This window comes from Nyctibius grandis, chromosome 4 (assembly GCF_013368605.1).
Source record: "Nyctibius grandis isolate bNycGra1 chromosome 4, bNycGra1.pri, whole genome shotgun sequence".
NCBI lineage: Eukaryota > Metazoa > Chordata > Aves > Nyctibiiformes > Nyctibiidae > Nyctibius > Nyctibius grandis.
The window spans coordinates 98,813,331-98,837,133 of NC_090661.1; the positions used below are offsets into that span (position 1 = coordinate 98,813,331).

The 23,803-nt window shown below is 43.3% G+C and overlaps 1 protein-coding gene across 1 annotated transcript; it reads right to left on the reverse strand.

Annotated features, from left to right (window-relative positions):
• Nucleotides 1–2,128: 2,128 nt before the first annotated feature.
• RGS10 (regulator of G protein signaling 10) lies at nucleotides 2,129–23,447 on the reverse strand. Its single transcript, XM_068398963.1, has 5 exons — nucleotides 23,345–23,447; nucleotides 16,302–16,420; nucleotides 14,723–14,809; nucleotides 8,411–8,554; nucleotides 2,129–4,897 (listed from the first exon to the last, which is right to left on the reverse strand). The coding sequence occupies exons 1-5, from the start codon at nucleotides 23,391–23,393 to the stop codon at nucleotides 4,751–4,753; spliced, it is 546 nt and encodes a 181-aa protein (XP_068255064.1). The 5' UTR covers nucleotides 23,394–23,447; the 3' UTR covers nucleotides 2,129–4,750.
• Nucleotides 23,448–23,803: the final 356 nt, after the last annotated feature.

Sequence of the window (23,803 nt, forward strand, 5' to 3'; positions counted from 1 at the left end):
GCAATGTTTTTGGCTTTTAGGTGTGCTCCCTCTGGAAAAGCTAAAGCAATAGAAGAGTACAGTAGAAACAAGTGGTGAACAGCATCTGCTCCCCGTGCCTGGGCTACAATACTCAGCATGCTGGTCACTGTTTCCCTTCGGAAATGTCCTGTCTTTGAGCGATTCCAACGAGCACAGCCCAAGGCAGGAACAGCAGTGGGGAAGTAACAATGGCTGGCCCTTTTCTGAAGTTGTTTTGTAGCATGAAGTGTGCTCAGGAGGCCGAGAGCATTATCTCCTCTATAATGCCAGCTTTCAAAGCAATTTTCATCAGTTTTCTTATACACAGTGAGCCCTTCAAGTTTCGAGTAAGTTTTGATCAAAGCAACACCAACTGCCTTTAATGAAAACCAGTCATTTTAGTATTTTAGTGCAGCATTTTAACTCAGCCGCATTTATTGCCTACAGAAAGTTCACCAAGTCCATCGCATTTGAGGAACAAGCAGCTGTGACCTAAGATCAGACCTAAGAGACCTTACTCTAAGATCAATATCCCCACATGTTATTCTGCCAAGAACCAGGAGAGGGTGCTGTTAAATTTGGCCATTTTTTCATTTATCCAGTGAGCAACCACATTCTGTAAAACACCTTTCCCTGTTTCTTCCCCCACCATCCCAAGCCCTTTAGTATCGGGTGCTTTTTAACTCCTGACTGAAATGGATTTGCCACTCTCATCAGCTGAGATATGAGTAGTGCTGATGAAAAGCATCTTGCACTTCATTATAGCAAAGCTCCTAAATTGGGGTGATCAGAAGTCATGCAGCGGCTGCTGAGCACTCATATGGCAACACAGTGAAGTTGCACAGATCCTTTGGATAACAGATGCCCCGCAGCTTGCTTTAACTGTGGCTCTGCCAAAAGGGCACTTGAAGCCCTTGGACATCAGCTGTGTTGGATTTAAAACAAGAGGGACTGCCTGTGGGACAGGGAAATGAACACCAGCGCGTGAACAGGCATTCTGGTGTGTCCGGGGGCAGGCATTTGGCAAAACTGTTTGACGTGGTTAGTCTTGCTGCTCTGTTTTAGGATGAAAAAAGTTACAAACAATTTATAAAAGGGGGTATATATATATCCCTTCGTTTTTAACCCACATGCAAATATTACCATTTAAAATCAATCTGAGTCTTCAGTAAAAATATAAGCACATTCTGAACTGTTACCCAAACCTGAATATTCAACCCTTTTTCTCTCCCTCCCTACGGCTTTCCAAACCCTCCTTCCTCGACATCAATGGGTTAGCGACTTGAAGCAAGCGCGATGGAAGAAAAGCAACAGGAACAAAGAAATGGGAGAAGATGAAGGTACAAGAAGCATCTTCAGCTGTTCAGGTGACTGTCTGCAATTTGTTCAGACAACAGCTCACTCAGAAGTGAAACCCACAGTGTCATCCCATCTTCCAAGAGAAAAACATACCATGACACAACGTAAGCAACTGTGTTAACAGGGACTGAAAGCAGAAAACAGGATAACTATGGGATATGAAATGATCTTGGCCCAAACTGTGTTCAAAACATAAAACAACTGTTAGCACACGGATTGGGTGTATTTGTAGAATATTTTAATTTTTAGCTGAGAAACACACAATAGGGTAGAGTTTAAGGCATGCAATCAGGCATGAAACTTCTCTTGCTTGCTTTTTGTGCTCACACCTTCAGTGTAAGTTCTATGAAAAGGAGTGGATCCTATCTTTAATCTCTACGTAAAGCAACTCCGAGTAATCACTTACAGCCTGAGGTTCGATGCCATGTTTACAGTTGTTCCTGGAATGCAGGATTTACTCACAGGGAAACTCAGTTCTTTTTCCGTCTGTGCGATTTGTTCTATGCCACATAGAGAAAATGTCATATATTTTACAAAGCAAGTTTGAATAGTGATAATGGCAACAGAAGCAAAATAACCTTCTCCACATATATACATCCTGCAACTAGAGACATCTGCTTGCACGGTTTTACTTTGATTGCTCTTTTACAGCAATACAGGTAATCTAATGGATAGCAAAAAAACCTTTGATTTCTGCACCTTGCAAGTCTAGTTGTTGGTTTTCTTCTAAAAACACGTCCAAAACAGACACCACAAATAAGACAGCCAATGGGCAACAAACTTTTTACTGCTGAGGCAAAAGAGCAATTCAAAGATTAAGAATTTTGTGGATTTAGGTATATTATGTTAGAAACATCACAAATATTGAAATAAATATCATAGGCACTGAGATGCTGCTAAAAAATACATTTGCATTTGAGTAACTTGGTTGGTAGTAGCGTAAAGCACCTTTGTGTCTACTCCTATGGGGCATTTGCTCTTAAAAAGCAAGTAAGACAGTACCTGAAAGGAAGCACATTGCCAAGGAAAATGTTGTTTATAAGCAGCTACAAACGAGTCTTTTCTCTCTTTAATGCCCTACCATTGTTCATACAGCTTCTGGCTTTATTTTTTATTATTATTATTTTAAAACATGATAGTCAAAGACTCTTCTCCCTTACTCATGCATTTTTAAAATCAATATGATTAAAAATGAACCTGCTGTGCATCCATGTGATGAATGTGGTAAGAGCTCATTCTGCATTTTTCCCCATGAAGGTCCCCATCCCCTACAGCAGACTTCCTCTGCAATTACTGGGAAGAGACAAATCCCAACTCCTAAATGTGCTTAAGCTGCCCACTCCCAAGGACTTCAGCGGTATCAGAAGTTCCATCCTCTGCTGTGGCAGGTGCTAAGAGTTCGATATTACACTGAATTTTCAAAAGAGGTAATCCTGAGATTACAAATAGTTGGCAAGTCCAGAACTGGATGGTCCCATTTCCTAGGCCCCATCACAACAAAAGGATTCATGCACGTGCTTACTTTGTTCCTATACAGCAAAACATTGAAATACAACTTAGGCATGAGGCCAAATACCACTGAAGTGCCTGAAGCAAGACTGTGACTTCACCATTAGATCTTTTGAGAGTAAAAAAGGAAAATGAACTCAGTGCATAATAATTACATCTTAAAACATGCACACGGAGGCACTGACCTCTTCTTTGATTTCCTAAAAACGAACAGGCCATTCAGCTCTGGGGGAAGAATCAGAACTCCCGCTCTTACATCTAACTAGGAAAGAGCCCATGGAGACAATTTTCTTTACACATTACCTGCAAGAGTGGCTCAGAGTTAAAAGAAATAACCAAGTCTACCAAGTGAGTTTGCATCCTCAAAAATTACAATTTAGACTTAGTTTTAAAACGTTGATAGCAACAGTAATGTATAAAACTTATCTGACCTTTCTGACAAAAAAGAACTATAAAATGATCAAAACTCTGCATTTAGATTAGCCAGCACATAAACACAAGTTCAAGAAAAGCAGTGCAAAAAATGAAAGAGTAAATAATGAGAGAATGTGAAGCAGCTAGACTACACACTGCAAAGCCTGTAAATAGAGCATGTAGCTAATAAGCTTTCCCAACTTAAACTGCAATTTAGTAACACTGAAGTAAATTAATTCAAAAATATATGAACACATGAAAAACTGTATGCCAAAATGTGCTTTTCAGCTCTGACACAGTCTCAGGACAATATGGAAGGCTCATTGGGAGCATCTTCCTTTACCACCCTGACATTTCATCCTTGATACTCTGGGCAGAAATAAATTCCCCTTCCTCTCAAGCTTGATGTGAGAATGGCTAAACCACAATGTCAACCCCCTGTTCCATTGCAGCTATCGAAAGTTATGATTAGGAAACCCTGAAATACTTCTCTGGGGCAAACAAAATTAGGCAGGGTGATTTTAGTAGAAAGATTTTAGTAAAACAAGGCCAGACTTTGTTGGCTAGTCCTTCACCAAAGTATTCTTGCCGCACAGAGCAGGATTGCTCAGGAGATGTAGGAGAGACCAGATGATTCCAATACCGGCATCTGACACTGATGTTATGCTGACATGCAGGACATGCCCTGGTCAAGCTTTGCTGAAATCAGTGTGCCCAGAGTGAGATATTAACTGTTAGGTTTCCTAATGGCTGTTAGAATCTCTGAAGAACTTCTATCTTAGACCTTTTGTTCCCAAGGGAATACAGCTCCTTCCATCCTCTGAAGGTGATTGTCTATTGCAAAAAAAATGGGGGAAATTTAAGAAATACAGAAATTAAAATCATAACTAGACAAGTGTTTTGATTCAACAATAAAGGCAAAGCAAAACAGGTATCACCTTGAAAGAACAAAGTAACATAGGAAGGGATTGGATTCTATTCAGCTTAACCCTGAAAGGTGCTGTCCCTTCATGATTAAGCTTGCTATGAATGACCCATCCACAAAGTAACGTGAAATGTACTCCTCAATAGCTTCTCCCACCAATTCAGGATGTAAAAGCCAGTCACAACTAAAAATTACAAAGCAAAAATAAAAAAACACCAACCACCCTAGCTCTCATTTCTCATCATCATAATGCCTCACAAAAGAAAATACAAAAATTGAAAGCATTTTAACTTGTGAAACATGAAATGCAATTCATGCTACGGAGGAATACCTCAGCCTTTTAGCTAGAGAACAGTCTTTTCAAGGGTGCTTGGTTATTAGCTATCATGCAAAAAACAATTAGTCGTTCAAGCGATTAAGAAGGTAAGTATCTCCTAAAAAGGTTTTGAGCTTTTCAAGCCCTAAATGCAACTGCTATAAATCTAGACTGTTCCTGAGTGTAATTTAGTTACTGTATTGCCTCTCCTGAAGAGACTCATTGTATCATGTGTTGTAAATTCTTGATGCTCTTTTAGCTGCAGTCTGAGCCTCTGGTGAATTCTCCTCTTGCTCCTCGGACTTCTTATGGTTTAGGAATATGTCTGACTTTAAGAAGCGGCTGTAGCTGTCATATTTCATGAGGTTGAATATCTGGTAAGAAGGGGAAAAAACACAAAAACAATGACCTAAGTAAAACTAGATTTTACATGAGGACAGTATATGAATTCTAATGTATTTTTGTTCTGTTAGTACTAAAGCATCACTGAAAAGCATGACATTAAAATACACTTCAAACTCTCAAAAGGGGCTGCATGTAGCAAACAATATTGTAGGTTCCACGGTCACTGTTTTGCAATAATGTCCGTATTAGTTTAAAATCAGATTATGGTTTTCACAATAGCCAGCTTTGAAAACCTAACACTGAAAAGTGGGAGGTCACATGCCATGGTCACTAGGTAGGATTTTACAGATGATGATCAGGTAACTGCACGTGTGGACAAGCCAGGACATTACCTGGTCCCCTCCCACAGCAGCCGTAGCTCTGTGGAGTCACTAGGAGTAAAACCCAGCAAGGGTGTCCTCCTGGCAGGGTAGCTGGAAGATATTCAGAGGGACGAAGCAGAGCTGAAGAAAAAGAGGTACCTTTTAGGCACCTTTCTGACTGCAGCTACCCTTGAACATTACAGAATAGCTGATTATACACGCAGAGCACTGGATAATTAAGAAAAGCCTCTAAATAATTTACACAAATACTGAAACTACAAACTGAATCTAGACTGAAACAACCGGTTTAACTAATGTTTCTTAACCTTACGCTAATCCTCTTATCCTTTTTAGATTACTACAAAACCAAATGCCAAGACTGGTCTCAGGCCAGACCAGAAATGTTGCAGGTACCTGCCACAAAAAGCTCATCTGGTACAGATGTAATTTGCCAGTTAAATTATGGTTTAAAATTGGTGATGGATTAAACTTGTGCCATCAGGCTTTTCACTAGCCCCAGGCCCGCCCTTATTCCCACAGCCAGTATACAGCCAGCATGGAATCATGAAGTCAGCACTGAGCACAGCTTTTCTCTCCCAGGGCTGGAGTTTAGGCTCATCCCTCAACACAACTGCTTTCTCTTCTATTTATACCCATTTTAGACAAAAAAGCTAGAACTCATCTGGTGTTTTCTGAAAACAAAAGGGCTTGGGAGAGGAGCCTGGAATCTGTTCAGGTGTCAAGGTCAGGACTATATCTTGCTTGGTCTTGAAACAGAGGGGAAGGAAAAAAAGTAAACCTCAAAACTATGTTTGAGGCAAAACCAAAGCCTACATCACCCTCCGCCTATTATTTCACTGGCGGAGCCTCTCCGAGTCATGCTTCTTGACCGATTACATTTTACTGTACTCGGGATAACTAAATTTCCAAGAGGAATTTCTGGATTCTGACCTGCCTGTGTGGATAACTGGAGCATTACGTTTACAGGCCTCATTTCTAACTGATAGCACAACTGAGTAATACAACTGTTTGTTAGGAGGAAGAGAAATAATAATCTCAAACTGTTTTGCATTTCACATCCCCAAGGAACCTGGACAGACAAAACAAAAAAACACAAAAAACTTGACTTAAATATTTAAGTTCATGTTTAAAACAGTGGAAATCTTGCTTTATAAACTACATATTGGAAGACTAAAAATCCCAAAACACCTTCTCGATGTAGACCCAAATCAATGCAAAGTCAAATTATACCTCCTGGCGCTGGCTAACTACAATATAATTGAATTTATCCAACTAGCTCAAGGCAAAAAAAAAATTGTAAGGAAGACATTGCCTGTTAAAGTGTCCTAAGTCAGTGTCAAGAACTTAGACCCCTCTTGTTCCTGGTATCATTTAAAGCATCTCCCAGAGAGAAAGAGCACTGTAAGATCAAAATCTTCTGGAGTTCAGTCAGCCAAATGCACAGAACAGACAGATTTTATAATCACGTGCAAAAGCAGAATTCTCTTTTTCCCTCCCCTCCTCTCATCGCCTTTGTGGAGCAGGAACTTTTACCCCCCCTAAGTGTTTTGAAATCTACATATTTCTATGAACCACTCTAACACCACTTCATTCAGCATGAAAACTGCCTCCAAGCTATTTGTTTAAGGCCATCCCATTAGCACAGAACCACACCCCACAACTAGCCCCATTTAAATCAGTAGGTCTCTGGAGAACTGAAGCCCTAGTTACCAGTAATGTTGTACACCAGACTGTGGCTTTCAAGCTCTGCCTTTTTATACTTCAAAGACACAGTGCCAGCAGTAGTTCTTTAGAGAACAAATTATACCACTCTTCTTAACTTTATAAGGATTGAAAACTAGAGAAGACCATAACTCTTCCTGAACTATTATCTAACAGCAATAAACAGAATCTTCAAGCAGTGGCAATCTGCAACAACCCATAAATGCTTTGCATTTGGTTTTAAAAGTTCACAGACTTTCTCCCCACACTAGTGGGATTCCTCTACCACTGGTCTAGCACGTTTCCAGTTCAGGTGTTACTAATCCCTGGCTGTTCATGTGCATGCTCATTTGTAAAACTGCAAAACATTTTAACTCCAGTAGTCTCTCCAGCTTCACTCTCATAATCACCCACCCTGAACTGAAGCGCTCAGATTTACCAGAACATTTTCTTTCCCTTCCCCCAAGTCATAAGTTCTTCCATGAAAAACTTTGCTTCTTCACATGGAAATTGGGTTTCCAACATTTCCACTGCTAATGACTTGGAACCTGCTTGAAAGACACCAGAGCCTTTGCTCCTCAGACCACTTTAATTGACCCAGCCAGTGCCCAACTAACATTTTCAGTACCTGATGTGAAATAGGTTGAAAACACTATTTAAATCGGTGTGCTGTTTCTCCACAAAAGAGAAGAGCCAAATGGAAAATACAGGTAGTCCTGAGGATGGTACAGAAAATAAAAATAGTACAGACTGCAAGTGCTGGAAGGGCGCAGATAAGAATGACTCACTTCATAACTTATGCTTTAAAATAAGCTTAATATCAAGAAAATTTATCACCAAAAGACATGCCTGCAAAATGTCACCCAATTTCTACCAGACCTCCCAAGATCTACAGGAAAAGACAAAGCAGATACCAACTCCTCTTTTAAGTTTTGCGTGTCACAGAAGAGGGGACTTTTCAGGAAATTGCATTATATTCATATCAATAAATACCAAAACAAAGCAAAGTGAAGAACCTTGAGCTCTCAAGGAAACCAGTGGCAACTATGGAAACAAACACCATCAATGACTCAGCGCAAGTGAATACACAGGAAAACGTAGGCACAAAGTTAGTCAGCTGGGTGATTCTCAAGCTACCAGCACAGGAACCCAGGAGAAAATTTCATCCAGTTTTCCAGGAAAGTCCTCAATTAGCATGGTTGCGCTGCGTCTCTGAACTAATTTGCCCTAATTAGATAGGGCCAAGAACCTGGGTACGGTGCATCCACCCGCAGAGGGGGTGCATTAATACCCCCAATATGGAAGCCACCCAGCTCCGTGCCTACCTATTCAATCCACGCCACAGGTAGCAGTAGGCAGAATCACGACTTTCCTACACTAGCTTGTGCTTAGAAAGCAGAGTCCATTAAAAGCAGACAAAAACTAAAGAAACTCTTTTCTTGAAGAAAATAACTTTACCTGGTCCTGGAGCTTCTGAAACATGAGAGGGTGAGGTGTCTCCAAAATGGTCTCATTCAAACGGGACTGCCCTTCAACATTGACTTGGGAGGAAGCTTTACTGGATAGGAAAGTCATGTAAATTTCTTTAGCTTTTTCTTGCATCTGCAAAAGGACATATTTATTTAAAGAATTATTTGCTGTGGGAATATTCTCTGTATTTGTTAATGTTTTATTGGAGACTGCTCTGGGTCACTTACTTTTTGAGGTTCACATCTTCAAAACAAAACATAGTCTGAATTAAAAAAGAAAAGAAGTAACAAAACAAATACGCATAGATTATCTTATTTGTGTATATTCTTTTGTACTGACAGAAGAAATCTCTGCAGGCCAACTCCCGCACTGACATTAGTGGAAGCTACCAGTATTCAGCGCTTAGGGTAAACAGCAGGTTGTGATGTTTGAATCTGAGAATCCAGCGTAAAACTGCTCAGCATCACCAACTAGGCCTTGTCTTCACTATTTAGAAGACTATTTTTACTAACAGATAGCCAGCATGCGCAAGGAACCCAGAGGGAAAAAGCACTGTGGAAACTTACTCCAAGGCAAAACCAAGCAAAGTTAGTGTACAACCCATGCTACTGATAGATAACCTTGTCATACTACATGCTTTGTCATAACTATGTGTTTACCTCAGGGCAGCTCACATGCAACACTGGCTCCACGATTAAAAAACCCAACAAGTACTTTTTCGGTAATGGTAAACATCAGACTCTGAAGAGCCTCTGAAAGCTGACAAATAAGGGTAGGTGTGACTTGCATAAAGCAGTTTGTTAGTGTTTGCCCTGATTTCAGCAATCCTGTTTCAGTGGTCTTCTGTTGATAAATCAGTAACAGCGATAACATTTTGACCCTACCTAGCATCTTTAAGCTTCAAAGCAGTAAACGAGTGGCCACAATCCTCTGAAATTCAATACAAGCTCTGCCTTGACCAGAAGGTCGGATAAGAGAAAGCCAGTGGGGGAGAAGAGAGCCAAGCCAGGCAGGAGGCAAGCTTCCCTGCTGCATAAGTGATTGTACTGCCTGTCAGTCCTACTTAAATAGCTTTTGAATCTATGGTCCAATTTCAACCATATTTAAGAGAGGGGCAAAGGACTGAGAAAGAATGACCTTCCTGCTGATTCAACGGAAAAGACTGGCGAGAGAATGGAAAGGGAGAGAAAAACAACACGTGCACTGAGGGAAAAGCTGCAGTATACGTTCAAAAGTTATCTACTCTACTGGACCTAACGGCTGGCTAATCAATGCACACAGAGCTGCAGGCCATCCACAACACAGGGTGCTGCATGCCCAAGGAACACAGGAGCAAGCTGGGCACTGCAGAGAAAGAGTAGAGCAAGACTTGAGGAGAAACATGAAACTAGAAGTTCTGTGAGGAAGTTTAAAGAACATGGGGGGAACAAGAGGATTGTGTGGGAGGTTGGTGAAATGGGGAGGATCTCTGGATTTTGTGGGGAAGAACGACAAAGAAAGGAAGTGAAAGCACCGTGGTAGGGAGAGGGGGTCATTGGAGAGACACAGGGGACCTGACTTTATAGTAATGGGGAAATGTGGAAATGCACAGCTAAACGTTAAAGGTTCTGCTGCACATGGAGCAACTGTTATGCTACGTCTATGCTCCAGTAGTAGAGCATCAGTTTAACTGTAATATATTTTTTTTTTAAAAAAAGAAAGTACAGTTAAAGCTACCAGTATGCTTATACATCCCCCAAATAATATTGAGGGAGAGCCAGGTTCAAGCGGAGGAGACAGTGATGTTCCCTGTTCAGTGGGTGGCATTCTTTGTTCTGCGTCAGCCTGAAAGTAATGCCTCAGCACAGGGGACTCTACTCTGGAATTTAAACAACACTTAAACTGGGATCTTGTTCACAGGTGGTTATTAAAGGATTTCTAGCACTTTTCACTTACATCTGTGTGCTCGCCCCAGCATCCGTGCCAAATTCCCATTTGGGGTATGAAGTTCTGTCTACAGAAATCCCCCTCACTATTTCAAGTGGATACAATATTCTTTCCCACTTCCTTTCCTAAGGTCAAACTCAGCTCTCAAGCATGTGTGGCTCCCCAATGAGGTGAATGGAAGTCCCAGACGCTCATCAGAACAGGCTCCAGCAGTTCACAGCTGTGCAGCATTACCCAGTCCTGCTTAACCACTGCCACATTCCACATGGGAAGTGGCAGAAGAAACTCTTGAATAGGTATATTTTGTTCTGACATTGTTCTCTACAAAATTTCTCGATAAGGGTATTTTGGCAGGTTTTAGCAACAGCTGAAAAGATTCCTTGTTGTTTGAAACATTTATTACAATCTGTAGTTTATTTTTAAAGCTCAGCTGCAAGAGAAGAAACATTTAACCCTTGGGAAGCAGCACAATGGACATGTTTATTTCATTAACAGTCACAAACACAACGGCATATGACTAACTCCAATAAAATATTTAAAGTTAAATTGTATTCACTTATCCCCATCAATCCCATTTCAATAATTAAATATGTGTCCTAAGATGAGGACCATATGGGTGGCAGCAGAGCTCACTGCTACAAGTGGACTTGACCTAATTCCTTCTTCAATCTTCGCTAAAAATTACATTTCTATTTTAACTTCAATTTTAAAGGAATGATCAAGAAAGAATATCCTTTTTTTAAAACTACAGAGATGTGTCTTGAGGTGAGGGGAGGAGTTTGTGCTTCCATGCTGCAAGAAGATTGGCTGAATCCAGTCCATCTAAAACCTGACTAGACCAGTAAAGTAGTCTGCTTGCTGTGTAGCTCTGCAGATGCTGAAGATCTCCCCTGCTCCCTAAAACACGCGTGCATTTTGTATTAGTTCACCCAAACAGGAAAACAAACACAAATTCGTGGAGCAGTCTGGTCTGAGCTCCATTTCTGCTTCTCCTGACTAAGCGCTCCCACCACTAGTCTAGAGCCAACACAACGGTCAAGAGCCTGGCTGCTTCTTGCCAGCGCTCCCTCTGGTCCCGTCATCTAGCAATCCTGCCTGCATAGTGGTTCGTATTCAAGAGGAAGGGGGCAGAGAAGATGTATCTGCACAGCATCTTTCAAGATCTGCCTGTGTTGGCTTGATATAAGTCAGCTTCTAGCTAGAGCCCACGTGACTGTGGTTAGGGGAATGACTGAGCCAAATTTAATAAGCTCTGAGGAAAGACCCAGGATTTTTTCTTAGAATGGCACTAACACAGTTAGGACAGTTTGCAACCAACAGAAAGCAGAAACGGGGTGGGCCTGCATCTACCTGCAAAGACCAGAACGGACAGGAGGGAAGGACAGCACATTTACTGCACCAGCCACCCTGAAGGTATACAAGCCTATACAAAACCAAATGCTGCTCCAGGCTGATGCTGAAGGCTTGACAGTAACACTAGGAACAATGGATACTTAATCCACTGACCAGGTGGTGACCTTTGTGCAAGTTTGAACTGACTGAGAAAAAACCCACAATAATGCTCTCATGTCAAGTAATGAAAATTTTATCTTCTACTTTAAAAACAGGGGGAAAAAAAAAATCCCATTCGATCTGGGTTAAATTGAAATCAGCTTCATCTGACCAAAAGTCCAAGTGTCTATGAGCTAGTTTCTGTGGTAAACCAGTTTTAATGAGAAGCAGGTTACGAAATAAGTAAAAAGTTGGTTTTAGAACACTTTCTCACATCAGATAGATAAAAAGTGATTTCTGCAAGAGTCACTTTCAGAAGACAAATTCGTGCTTCATGTTATCATAAACACTGGAAAGACTTCTATTTTTAGTGCTTTTTCTAGCTTTGTAAATTATCTAAACAAACCCATCCATAAGCAGTAGCTATAAAAATTTACTGTAAGTCCGTGTCATTCTAAAGCACATTTATTCCAGACAGCTGTAACAGTTTTGGCAGTACTAGCCCCCAGATTGACCATACCATGCAACGATGGGTACTGAATAATTAAACTAAATGGAACCTAGTTCAGTCTCTGTCATTCAAGAATTCACTAAGTTACTATCTCTATACATCAGTTTACCATTTTCTGTACTAGCATGTGCAACCCTAAAACAGCTAAAAAGATGGAAATTATTTAGCAAGGGAAAATATTATTATCCCCTTGCAATATGTGGGACCTTACAGAAGGATTTTCCACTTTCATTTCCATTTTAAAATGCAGTTTGATACCTGTCCAAGGGGCATCAAGAAAAGGCTACATACCTCTTGGCAAGGACACTGTGTGATGTACAAGGAAAAAATATCTGCCCTGTACAGAGCAAAGGGTTCTTCCCACTTGGTCATGGACTGTGATGCTGGCTTCTGCTTCACCAGCTCAGAAAGGAAATTATTTTAATGGAGTAGGGAGAGAGATCAAGAATACCTAGATCCCCAGCCCAACATATCGAACACACCAGCCAAGATGCTCTATGGACATTTGGGGACAAAAGAGAGGAAATGCTTTGTCACAGACTGACAATAATGAGATTGCAGCTTGTGCCTAAGCAGAGCCAGGTCAGGGGGACTGACGGTACCGTGCTCACCCAGACAGGAGGTGGCTTCCAGAGCAACCCAGCCAGGCTGCAGTGGGAACACTCCCTTACAGGCAAGGGGAGAGGAGGGCTCCCAGCCCCACTCCAGCTGCTCATACCGCTGTCATCATGGTGACATCTAGCACAAACAGTTCCCTCCTTTACCCCATCTCATTCACTTTTTTTCTCTTTCTGCCTTACATCTTACAGAAAAATAGTCCAATTAGTTGTTCTTTTCTGAAGGCTATCTGCATGTGTGGACCTTAATGAGGGAAGGAAGCAGCTAAATACACAAAGCTGAAACAGTGCTAAATATTACAAAGTGTGCTGTCAAATTGAACACTTTCCTGTTCTTGCAAAAAATATTATTTTTGTATTTTTGATGGATTTATCAATATCAAAAATTATTCGTAATTGAAACAAGCAAATTGTTTTGAGGGGAATGCAAATAGAAAATATTTACAGAAAGTAGACTCCCCTCTCAAAAACATGTTTTGCTGAAAATCCAGTGCTCTGCTGCAAAACAGTTTCAGCTGATAATATCTGACTGACCTTAAGAGAGGAATCCTGCAGTCCAGATGCAGGAGCTGGGGCAGCCCTCTTACACCTGCACTTCATAACGCCCCTAGTAGCCCAGTTCCCCCACCTGATTCCTATGCCCTGATGTTTCTGACATTACTCAAAGCAGGTACAATCCCATTTGAAGCAGGTTTAAGTGGCATTTTCCCAGCCTCACCTCCTCATGGTACTGCATGTACTTTGGCCAGAAGAGTACAAAATGGGCCATGCGTTTGCCACCCACTGCCTTCTGAAATGCTCCCTTCAGCAACAAGAGCTGCACGCGTGAAAAGCGTAAAGGTGGGATTTCAAATAAAAGGGCTCATGGGATTTAGGAGCCTGACTCTCAAGGACAGTGATGCTCAGCTAGAGTTTTGAAACTACTTCATTTCATGCTCACAGAATCCTTGTCTCAAAGGTCAAATAAATTTGGAATTTCTCAAAAAAAAAAAATCACAAAAACTTTTTCAGAAACAAGCAAACAAAACATGGTACATATTTTAGGTCTGACTCTACAGGCTTCAAAGCCTAAATGTAAAAGTGGATCCTGTGTTCCTGGTGGATCTAAATGTAGACAAAGATCCAAGCAGTGGAAAAAAACTTACTGAAGGTGGCTGGTTGAAAAATTTCCAATAGAACATTTTCTACTAGAAAAATATAGCTTTCATGAAAATGAAAATGCTCTGCAGGTATCTATCAATTTGAATAAATATTTAAACAAAAAAAGTCTAAATGGACCCTCAATTTCTTTTGTTTTGTAACTTGTAATTTGATAAGGCAAAACTTTTAATTTTGGTGTCGTAAAACATTTTGGCTGCACTGTTTGTTATTTTTATATTACACTAAAACGTTATAACGGTGTATATTTTCATGTAATTGTCGTTATGCTTTTAAAAAACGTCCCGGATGAAACGTCTTCATATTTTCAAGCAAGATGATGCAACATCACTGAATTAAACCTTTTGCTATTCCCAAGCAACAACAGAAAGTTCAGACTTTTCAAAATATGGGAAACTTGACAATTTCAGCATTTTGTTTTGATTTGAAATAGAACCAGCTTTGTTTCCAAACAATTCCACCACCGTGATTTCAGTGTGGTTCCTTCAAATATATATATTTGCACTCACACAAGGCATGTTATGCAACAGAAACGTTATAGCTCCAGCTCTGCTACCGAAACTTTGTTGACAAGTAAAATTTATTTAGGAAACATACCTGTTTTTTTCCCTGCGTTTTCTTAAATTCTTCACATGCTAGCCAGAACAAAACGTTTTCTTCACTAAATTCTTTCTTTAAAAATTCCTAGGGGAAAGAAAAACAAACAAACAAACGTTAGGATACAATTACTCCATTGTTTTTCTCTCTTCCTACTATGGCTATTAAAACTAGAAGCTGCCTACAGCTGGCTTTACCACAGTATGAGTTTCCATAATACTGTGTAACAGAACCACTGCATTAGTGCATCTCCACACTACCAAGATGCAAATGAACAACCGCATATTCAGCACTTTAAAAGCACATGCCAGGAGAATGATGAGCTACATTTAATCTCATAGCCTATCAGTAACTAACAAGAAGAGTTTCTTCAATCTCCCTTAAATAACTCAAGCAATTTTACAGCCATTACTCAAAGGGAAATCCAAAAATATATGAATTCATTAGCAGATGAGTATCATGAACTATTTTAATTAGAGTCACAGATCACTTGAGATTCTCATCTAGTATCTTTCTGATTTTTAATGAGTAAAATCTCTACAAATAAAAGTGTTTCTAAACATGATCATCAGTGGCAATAAATTCCCTTAAGTAAACTAAAGCAGAAGACATATTTGCATTCTCTAGACAGTGTTTAAACAAAGCACATTCCTCCAAAAGTGAGGCATGTTTTAAAATGGGGGAAAAATGTACACTAAATTTCTTTATTAAAAAAGAATGAAATATTTACAGCTCTGACATAATCAGTTTTTGCTTTCAAGTGTTAGAAAATAGAGATTAAGTAGCACCAAGAGTTAAATAGCATCAAGATTATTTTTTTTTAGGATTACTTTTTTTTTTAAGAATTCTAAATCAGTGTTTTGTAGTTCTGGTTTACATCACTTTTCAAACCAGTCTGGCAGGAAATCATTTTATCCCAGTGCATTTTATCAGTGCTTGGTATGGCAAAACCATACTCAAGTAGGTAGTTCCTATTCCTATAGCTAGTATGGCGATGTGGCCTTGAAAAACCAACTTGCCACCCTCACCTAATTAAGCCTCAAGCCTGCGTTTTGAGCTGCACAAACCCACACTTTGTAGTAAACTTAAAAGGGAATTCTTTTCAGTACAGCTGCTGCAACACAGAATAAGAGCCACATAGAGTTATCAGGCTCAGGAGCTGCTAGCAGTAACTCATTGCTAAAGTAAGGACAATGTATGAGAATAAAGAGCGCAGGATCCATCCTCAATGATAAATAATGCTTGGCAAGAGTGATCAGTGGCTCAAGGACTGTAGTTTATCCAACAGTAACTTGCTAATCCTTGCAATAGCTGTTAGATCCGATCAGAAAGATGCAACCAAAGTCTTCCATGTGCCTTACAAGAGCAAGCTGCAGTGGCACTGGGCAAAAGGCACTACCTCAGAAGCTCAGCAAATGCCACAGCTCCAACTCTGCCACCTCTGCTCAGGGTACATATCTAGAAGGTTGCATCCCTGTGTGCTTACAGCACTGGCACAGCTGCACCATTTACACTGAGACTCATTCAGCTTTAAATCCTAATTTCAGTTTATATAAATATCCATAGTTAATATAGCAACCCTAAATCGTTTCACTCCTTCTGGATCTTCGAGGAGGTTCTCCAGTGATGTAGCCCATTTTGAGGTTCCTTTCAAGGTTTGGTGGCTGCTGCTTGGGTGACCCTCGCTGTCATTTATCTCTGGAAAAAAATTGAAAAGAATGCCATCTTCGTTAGAAGCGATGAATGTCACATGCATTTCTTCCCCACTGCCCTCCGCACCCTCGGATTACAGCTGCTCTCCTTAAAGGCAACACCATAAAACTGAAAATAAACACACACACATATTTGAATTCTGCTTTGCCTCTAAGGAGGCAGAAATGCCTTGCAGTTAGATAATTCATGAGCATCTAAGCAGGCACTGTCACTGTTTTATAGGAGTTCAATCACCTTTTGCATGTGGAACACAATGACCGCAGCCTGTGTAGTAAAAGGACCATTTGCCTTTTGTTCTGGCACTGTCAACGACATTGGCTTCTATAAAGCAAATCCTGGTCAGTCACACATGTGAAATTTATTTCTAAGAAAAGAATCATCACTGGAGGTTGGGAAAAGGCAAAGAGAGAAAGAAAAATAGTGCTTTGTTTAGCAGGAGAACAAGTCCAATATGTTAACCCAGCCTAAAGGGAGGAAAGACAGCTGGCAGAAGAGCCTCATTCCAGCTGAGCTGACCTGCTATCAGGCAAGAGGTATTTGGTGTTTTTTCTGTTTGCTTGTTTGTTTTCAAGTCCACTGAAATTCTGCTTTTATAAGGTGTACTGGACTGCACCCACATATTATCTGCCAGCCAGCCTTCTCACAGATAGGAAAGATGGGATACATTTTTTAATTTTTCTATCCCAGGGACAAGTATGTTACATCCAAGGCTGGTGATGCCAAAAAAATTGTTTGCTGGCTTCCCATCAGAAAACCTATTACTTGGGAGGACTCCAGGAATGTTACTGCTGACCTGAAAAACTCTAAAACAGACATGAGGAGCTTGGCCGCCTCTCCTCTCACACCCGAAATGCCCAGGGAGGACAGCAGGAGTGCAGGCCATGAGAAGTCAGGCTAAGAGCACCACTCCAGGTCACTACACACTGGAAAGGTGCACAAAACTCTTACTGTCATCAATACAGCTTCTATTTATTTTTATAACCCCTTCATTTCTCCCTGCCAACTTATTGGGAATATGGATCTTAGTAACTTCAGCTTAAACTCTGTTAAAAAACCCTTCCTCCACCATGAAACTAAACCTCAGCAAGTATCTTAAAAAACTATCTATGCAGAGCTATACTATCAGATGCCCTTTTCAGCTGGCAGCTAGAATGATAAAAGCTAAGGTTAAAGCCCTACAAAACATTGGCACAGCAGCAAAGCCTACGGAGTTTTGGGTTGGTAGGGACCTGTAGAGTCTATTTGTTTTTCCAACAGTGAGATGGACAACTGTTTTAAACGAATGAACATCTCCTCCCTTGATAGGAGGGGTTTTTCTAATACAGGAGAAATTACAAAGCTGGAAAAGAGGTAAATTTTCTGGAGCCATGGATGCCATACCCATTGCCTAATACTGAGAGATGCACAGTCATGCCTCAAGAAAGATGTTGAGGTGTTGGAGCGAGTCCAGAGGAGGGTGACCAAGCTGGTGAAGGGTCTGGTGGGTCTGACCTACGAGGAACGCCTGAGGGAGCTGGGGTTGTTTAGCCTGGAGAAGAGGAGGCTCAGAGGTGACCTTATTGCAGTCTACAACTACCTGAAGGGAGGTTGTAGTGGAGTGGGAGTCAGCCTCTTCTCCCAGGCAACTAGCGATAGGACAAGAGGACACAGCCTCAAGCTTCGCCAGGGGAGGTTCAGGTTGGACATCAGGAAGAATTTCTCCTCAGCAAGGGTCATTAGACATGGGAAGGGGCTGCCCAGGGAGGTGGTGGAGTCACCATCTCTGGATATGTTTAAGAAAAGACTGGACGTGGCACTTAGTGCCATGGTCTAGTTGATATGGTGGTGTCAGGGCAATGGTTGGACTCGATGATCCCAGAGGTCTCTTCTAACCTGATTGATTCTGTGATTCTGTAATGCAGATGTAAAAGAAAGGAACACACCTAAAATGATCGAGCAAATGGTCACCGCAGGCTACGTTTTTCATGTGTAAATCCTGTCTCTCCTTTGCCTGTCCTGCTCTCACTCTATGACGCAGTTACTGCAGCAACCTGAAGTGTCTCACACAATGGATGCATGACTCTACGCCTCCACAAAACCTTTCGGGATCCAAGTTTATAACCAATTTGGGTAAGGACTGTGATGGATTGGTCTGCAAAGCAGCAAGTATGCCTACAGCTCTGTACCAGGAACACACAGTCTGCTAGTTCAAGGTCAAGAGTCGGAACCTGAGGATTGTCTCCAAACCACTACTGCAGACTTCATACGTGACACAAGGGTACAGCGAGTTAACTGTGCCTCAGTTTCCCCTCCCCTCATGCAAAAGGGTGTGGTTCTTGATTGTCACTCGCAAATTTATTTCAGGAACCTGACTCAAAGTATCTGGGCATCTAATCTCGGTAAAACCCATGAGAGCTCAGTGGGAATAGCCAAGTACATTGGAGCAGAACACAATTACCTCTGAGGAGCTTGAATCTCATGTTAAGATCACTCTCACCTGCAAGCAGAATGGCCACTCTGTGTGTACAGCTGCTAATAGCCTGCAGAACCAGGCCATTCCCTTATTTAATATATGATTTAGCACAGAACATAGGGGAGTGAGATTTTATTTCTAGTGTTTCTTTTCCAGCCAAATTCTAAGTGGACTTTAATGATTACTTTGAAACACATGTATTTCAATGAGCCAATGCAATACAGGCCAGACCCAGTGCCATGAGAGCCTAAAAAAATTTCTGGTGAGCAAAGGCTGGAACAAGTGCTTCCACGCACCCAGGATCCATTGATCTGTTTCCCCTCAGCTGCTTTCACTGGTCTCTCATTTTACTGCTGGCCATTCTCTATCCTCCCTGCTCACCGTTCTCCCCAACTTCCTCTCACTTCCAGCCTACCCAGCACAACCCAACTCCATTCACCATTTACATCCCCCCTGCTCCTCCCTGCCACCCTCCAAACCCTGCACTCTCCTATGACCCTGCTGCCTTTCTCCCTACCTTCTCCTCCTACAGCCTTAGTAGGGAGAAGTTTGGTTTTGAAGGCAGGACCTACACGACTTCTTCCTGACGTCCTAACGCTGAGCCTTGTTGTACAGGACTCTCTTACTCAGTTTGTTTCCTCACTGAAGCAGCTCCCCACAACCCCCAAAGTACTGTGGCACTGCGATGACGCTTGCCTGTCCATTGCTTGTACAATGCAAGCCTTTCATTTAGCTCTTGCCTCTCGTTTTCAAGCTGGGAGTTCCCCAGAGCAGAGGCCATGGGATGGTACAGGTGCAGGTAAGCTCTGCCGAGCCGGTGCGGGTGCCACTAGCAGCCACAATCCCAGCTCAGCCCGGGCTACAGCTCCCAGTATCAGCCCACACCAGGGCAGGGGACACCAGCCACAGTGTCACGATGACTCTCAGACTGCCTGTACATAAGAGGCCAGAGAACACTCCTGGGTGCTGCCATCAGGCAGTGCAGCACAGCTCTTGTCCTGAGCAGTCCCCCAAGCCCACAGTAACCGCATCCAAACAGCCTGCTGGGGACGTCGCCTGGCTGGTACCACCCTGCCCGCTGTGCCACAGGCAACACAGCTGGCAGGGGCCAAAGCCGTGCCAGGGAACGTGCCAACAGCTCCAGGGGACTCAGGTCTGTGCGCTGGGCACGGCACTGATCAAGCTCTCTCCCTCCGGGCTGAGTACCATTAATCCCCACGTTCAGTGTTCCTTTGCAACTGCCATAAAACATCAACATTCCCCTTCAGTGCAAATGTAAATAGGCTGCACATGATACATGACAGAAGGAAACACCCTGAAATTTTATAAGGATATTAAAACTGCTGGGTGTTTTTATTATACCCCATTAAATACGCCATCACAAATGTTTTTTCTAATACAAAAGTGACCCCCTCTATTAGGATCATAACTTCCCACTCCTCATACTGGTTTCATTTAGCAGATTTGATGTGTGACTTCCAGAATTTTTTTAAGAGCTTAAAAGATAGGAAAGAGGTTTTCCCCACAAATGACTCAAAAAGCTAATCCCAAAATCCATATCCCATAACACATTACTAAATTACCTTAAAAATTATACTTCCACTGAAGTACAATTTAATGAAAGTCTGAAACAATTTATTTTAGAAGGCAATACCACAATAAATGCAATTACATGAATGACCCTCCTGAAACCTATTTATCTCTGTTTGCTATTTATAAACATAACTTTCTCCTGTTCAAATCATCTAATGACAAAGCTATGTAATATACACTTGGAAATCACAAGCTCAATACCAATGTCTAACAACCAAAATGTATACATTAGTGTGACGATTTAAATGAGGAAGGCAGACATTTACGGTTACTGAAAATGGGGAGACAATTTTGTGCATCAAAAAGGGTATGACAAAATAGCAGTTCTTCCACCCATATTTCTGTAAAAGTAACCCACAGAAAGTGTAACAGAAGATAAATATCTCGTTACATTTCTTAATGTCATAGGAGAGCGCTTGCTATCTTTTAGATGGGTTAGAAAACAAGAGGCAGAGAAAGACAACAAGGCACGCACAGCGCAGCACGGTTGTAGGGTTTCTGCTGAAGCAAACCTTCCCCAGTGTACGACCGTAAGACAGCTGCTTGCATGATGGGCAGTGGTCAGCTGCTTCTACCTACGCAGTAAACGATTAAGTCCTTATTTTAACAGCACCATTATTTCAGAGAAAAATTCTATACTAAGCCCACAAATAGGCAATTACGTTAGCTGGAGCATTATTTTGGAGAAGCATCTTGTAGAAGCTGCCTTCCCCTGTCACACAACAGTACTGCCGCATTAGACGGTGGATAAAGGCTCTCTGGAAGCAATAGATATGACGGTAAGCACAGCACTAATAACACTGTAATTATCAGTTGAAGTGTGGTATCAAAAATGGCAAATATTTGCATTCTCCAAACAGGATCTTGGACTGAAACACAGGAAGTGTCAATAACATCAAAATATTCAACTTTTCAGGTCAAAACACAGTTCTGGCCTTTGCTTTCCACAACCACAAAAAAAAGTGGAAACCCTTCAAACTTTTAGCGATTCAAGCACAGCTAATTGAGTTAGACACGCTAATCCGTCTGCCTTCCAGAAGGACTACGCACTACAACAGCTCCCCGAGCTGCTGCCATTCTCACACGGTCGACACAGCGGCCTGCGTGGCTCCATATCAAACAGCACAGACTCACACCCTTCACAGAACCCTGCTGAACGCATCCCTTACCCAGACACCTGCTCTGACTGCCTCTTGCCCGCACGCACCTTTTGCAAACTCCTTAACAAAAGACAACTGGCACACAAACAGTAGGTATGACAAAAGCACCATGTGAATAGCATATTCCTTATTCTATATTTAAACATTAATACACAACATCAGGAAAAGCCTTCTCAATTTCTTCTTGGAGAACTTCTGATCACACCGCCTGCATTTTCCCCTTTTTCACCTGGATCATAAGGCTGTGAGTCACGAACCTTTATTATTACTTTAAAAGTACTGAATACCTTGTCTTTTCCTACAGTCACCAGAATGCCTATCCAGCAACAATCACCAGTCTGGAATTAATAAATCCAAGGTTATGAAACAGTTGGAAACTTCATAAGTAGGCAGCTGAAAAGGGAAATTCCCTTACTTTCCATGTATCCACTGGATGAATCCTCACACAATTTTTTCCTAGTAGCAGCTGAATTTTAGACCTTTTCACTACAGACGGGCCGTCCTTCACATGCTTTGGTTGTTCAAAGCATGAGCCTCAACATCCTCTTTTGACTGTCTCTAACAACACATGGCTACTGGATTCCACTTTTAACTATAAGGAAGGAAACTAAAGGGACGTTCCGCTTTTGTAGCATCTCTGGAAGTGTTCACCAGACATATACCCTTTAAAAAAAAACCCAAACAACTCTAGACAAACACTGCATTTGGCTTTTCTTAGAAAGATTGTAACTTCTTACTGCACATTATAAAGCTTCGTATCATTTTCTGGGGTTCTGAGTTTGTAACTTTTACCCCAATTGTTTTAGCAATGGTATGCGTTACCCCCTTTGAATCCACAGACTCACAGCAGTAGATACCGCGCCATGAGACGCCCCACAACAGCACAAACACGTTACAACGCCTGTCTGCAGAGGGAACTGCGAAGTCCGACACGTATTACGCCTTGGTAACTTCCACTCCAGCTCAAGACTCTCCCTCCAAAGGCAAACACTTCAAAGTCAGTTGAGAGCTTGAACAATCACGTTCTGGGCTATCGCCTCGCTACCAGTAACTGCGACAGGCAGCAGTTCGCAATTAAAATTTGGCTGATGAGGCACGAGTCTGAGCAGAATGCAGTTCCCTCTTCCGTGCAGCTGCTGGCGTGAGAAGAGCCGCGGTTCTTCCCCAAGCACGGCGACTCCGTGCAGCTCATCCCGCCGGTAACGCAGCCTCCCTGCCCCGCCGGTCACCCCCAGGCCCCCGGGCAGAGCCACGCCACGCCACGCCGGACACGGTGTGAAAACCAAGGGACAGGCCCTTTCACCACGGCCAGGTGAACCAGCCCGATGATGAGCCGAAGCCCGCTCAGCCCAGCTGGACGCGGGTACCAGAGAGGCGGGCGGAGGAGCCGGCCCGGGTAACGGACCGGAGCAACAAGCGGTGCCGGGTGCGGGCTCAGCCACCTCCCCTCAGCCGCCGTGCCCCGGCCGGCCCCCGGCTGTGCGGGACCGCCGGGCCCCGAAAGGGCGGGAGACCCGCTCCCGGCCAGGCCCCCCCGCTCACCATCCCCCGCCGCCGGAGGGGGCTCGGCCGCGCTTTCCTTCCCCGCCGCTCGGTCGAAAGAGAAGCGCAGCCCTTCCCTGCCCGCCGCACTTCCTCAGGCGCCAGCAGCTGCTGCCGGGGCCCGGGTCGCGCATGGCGGGGGGGCCGCCCTCGCGCCCTTACCTGACGGCGGGCGCTTCCTGCTGAGCCGGCTCACGGCCCGGTTGAACATCTCGGGGGCGGCCGCGCGGCCCCGCGCTGCCGGAGCCGGAGGGGGCGGCCGCGCCTTCCCCGCTCCCCTCCGGGGAGGCGCCCCGCGCCGCCCCGTCCCGCCCCGCTCCGCTCCCCCCCCTCAGCCCCGCCGCCGCGCGCGGGGCGCCCCCCAACCGCCGCCTCCTGACAGGCGCCGCGGCCGCGCCCGCCGACCGGCCGTGAGGGGAGGCAGCGCCCGCCGCCCGCCTGCCTGCCGCCGGGCCGCCTCACCGCCCGGCCGGGGGCCAGGCCGGCAGGGCGGAGGAGCGGTCCTGTGAGCGCCCCGAGCCCGAAGATAGGGCTCGCACGGCCGGCGGGCCGGGCCCGGCCCCTCCGCCCTCACTCCCTCCTCCGCGCCGCTCGCCGGGCCGAGGGGAGCGGCAGCATTTC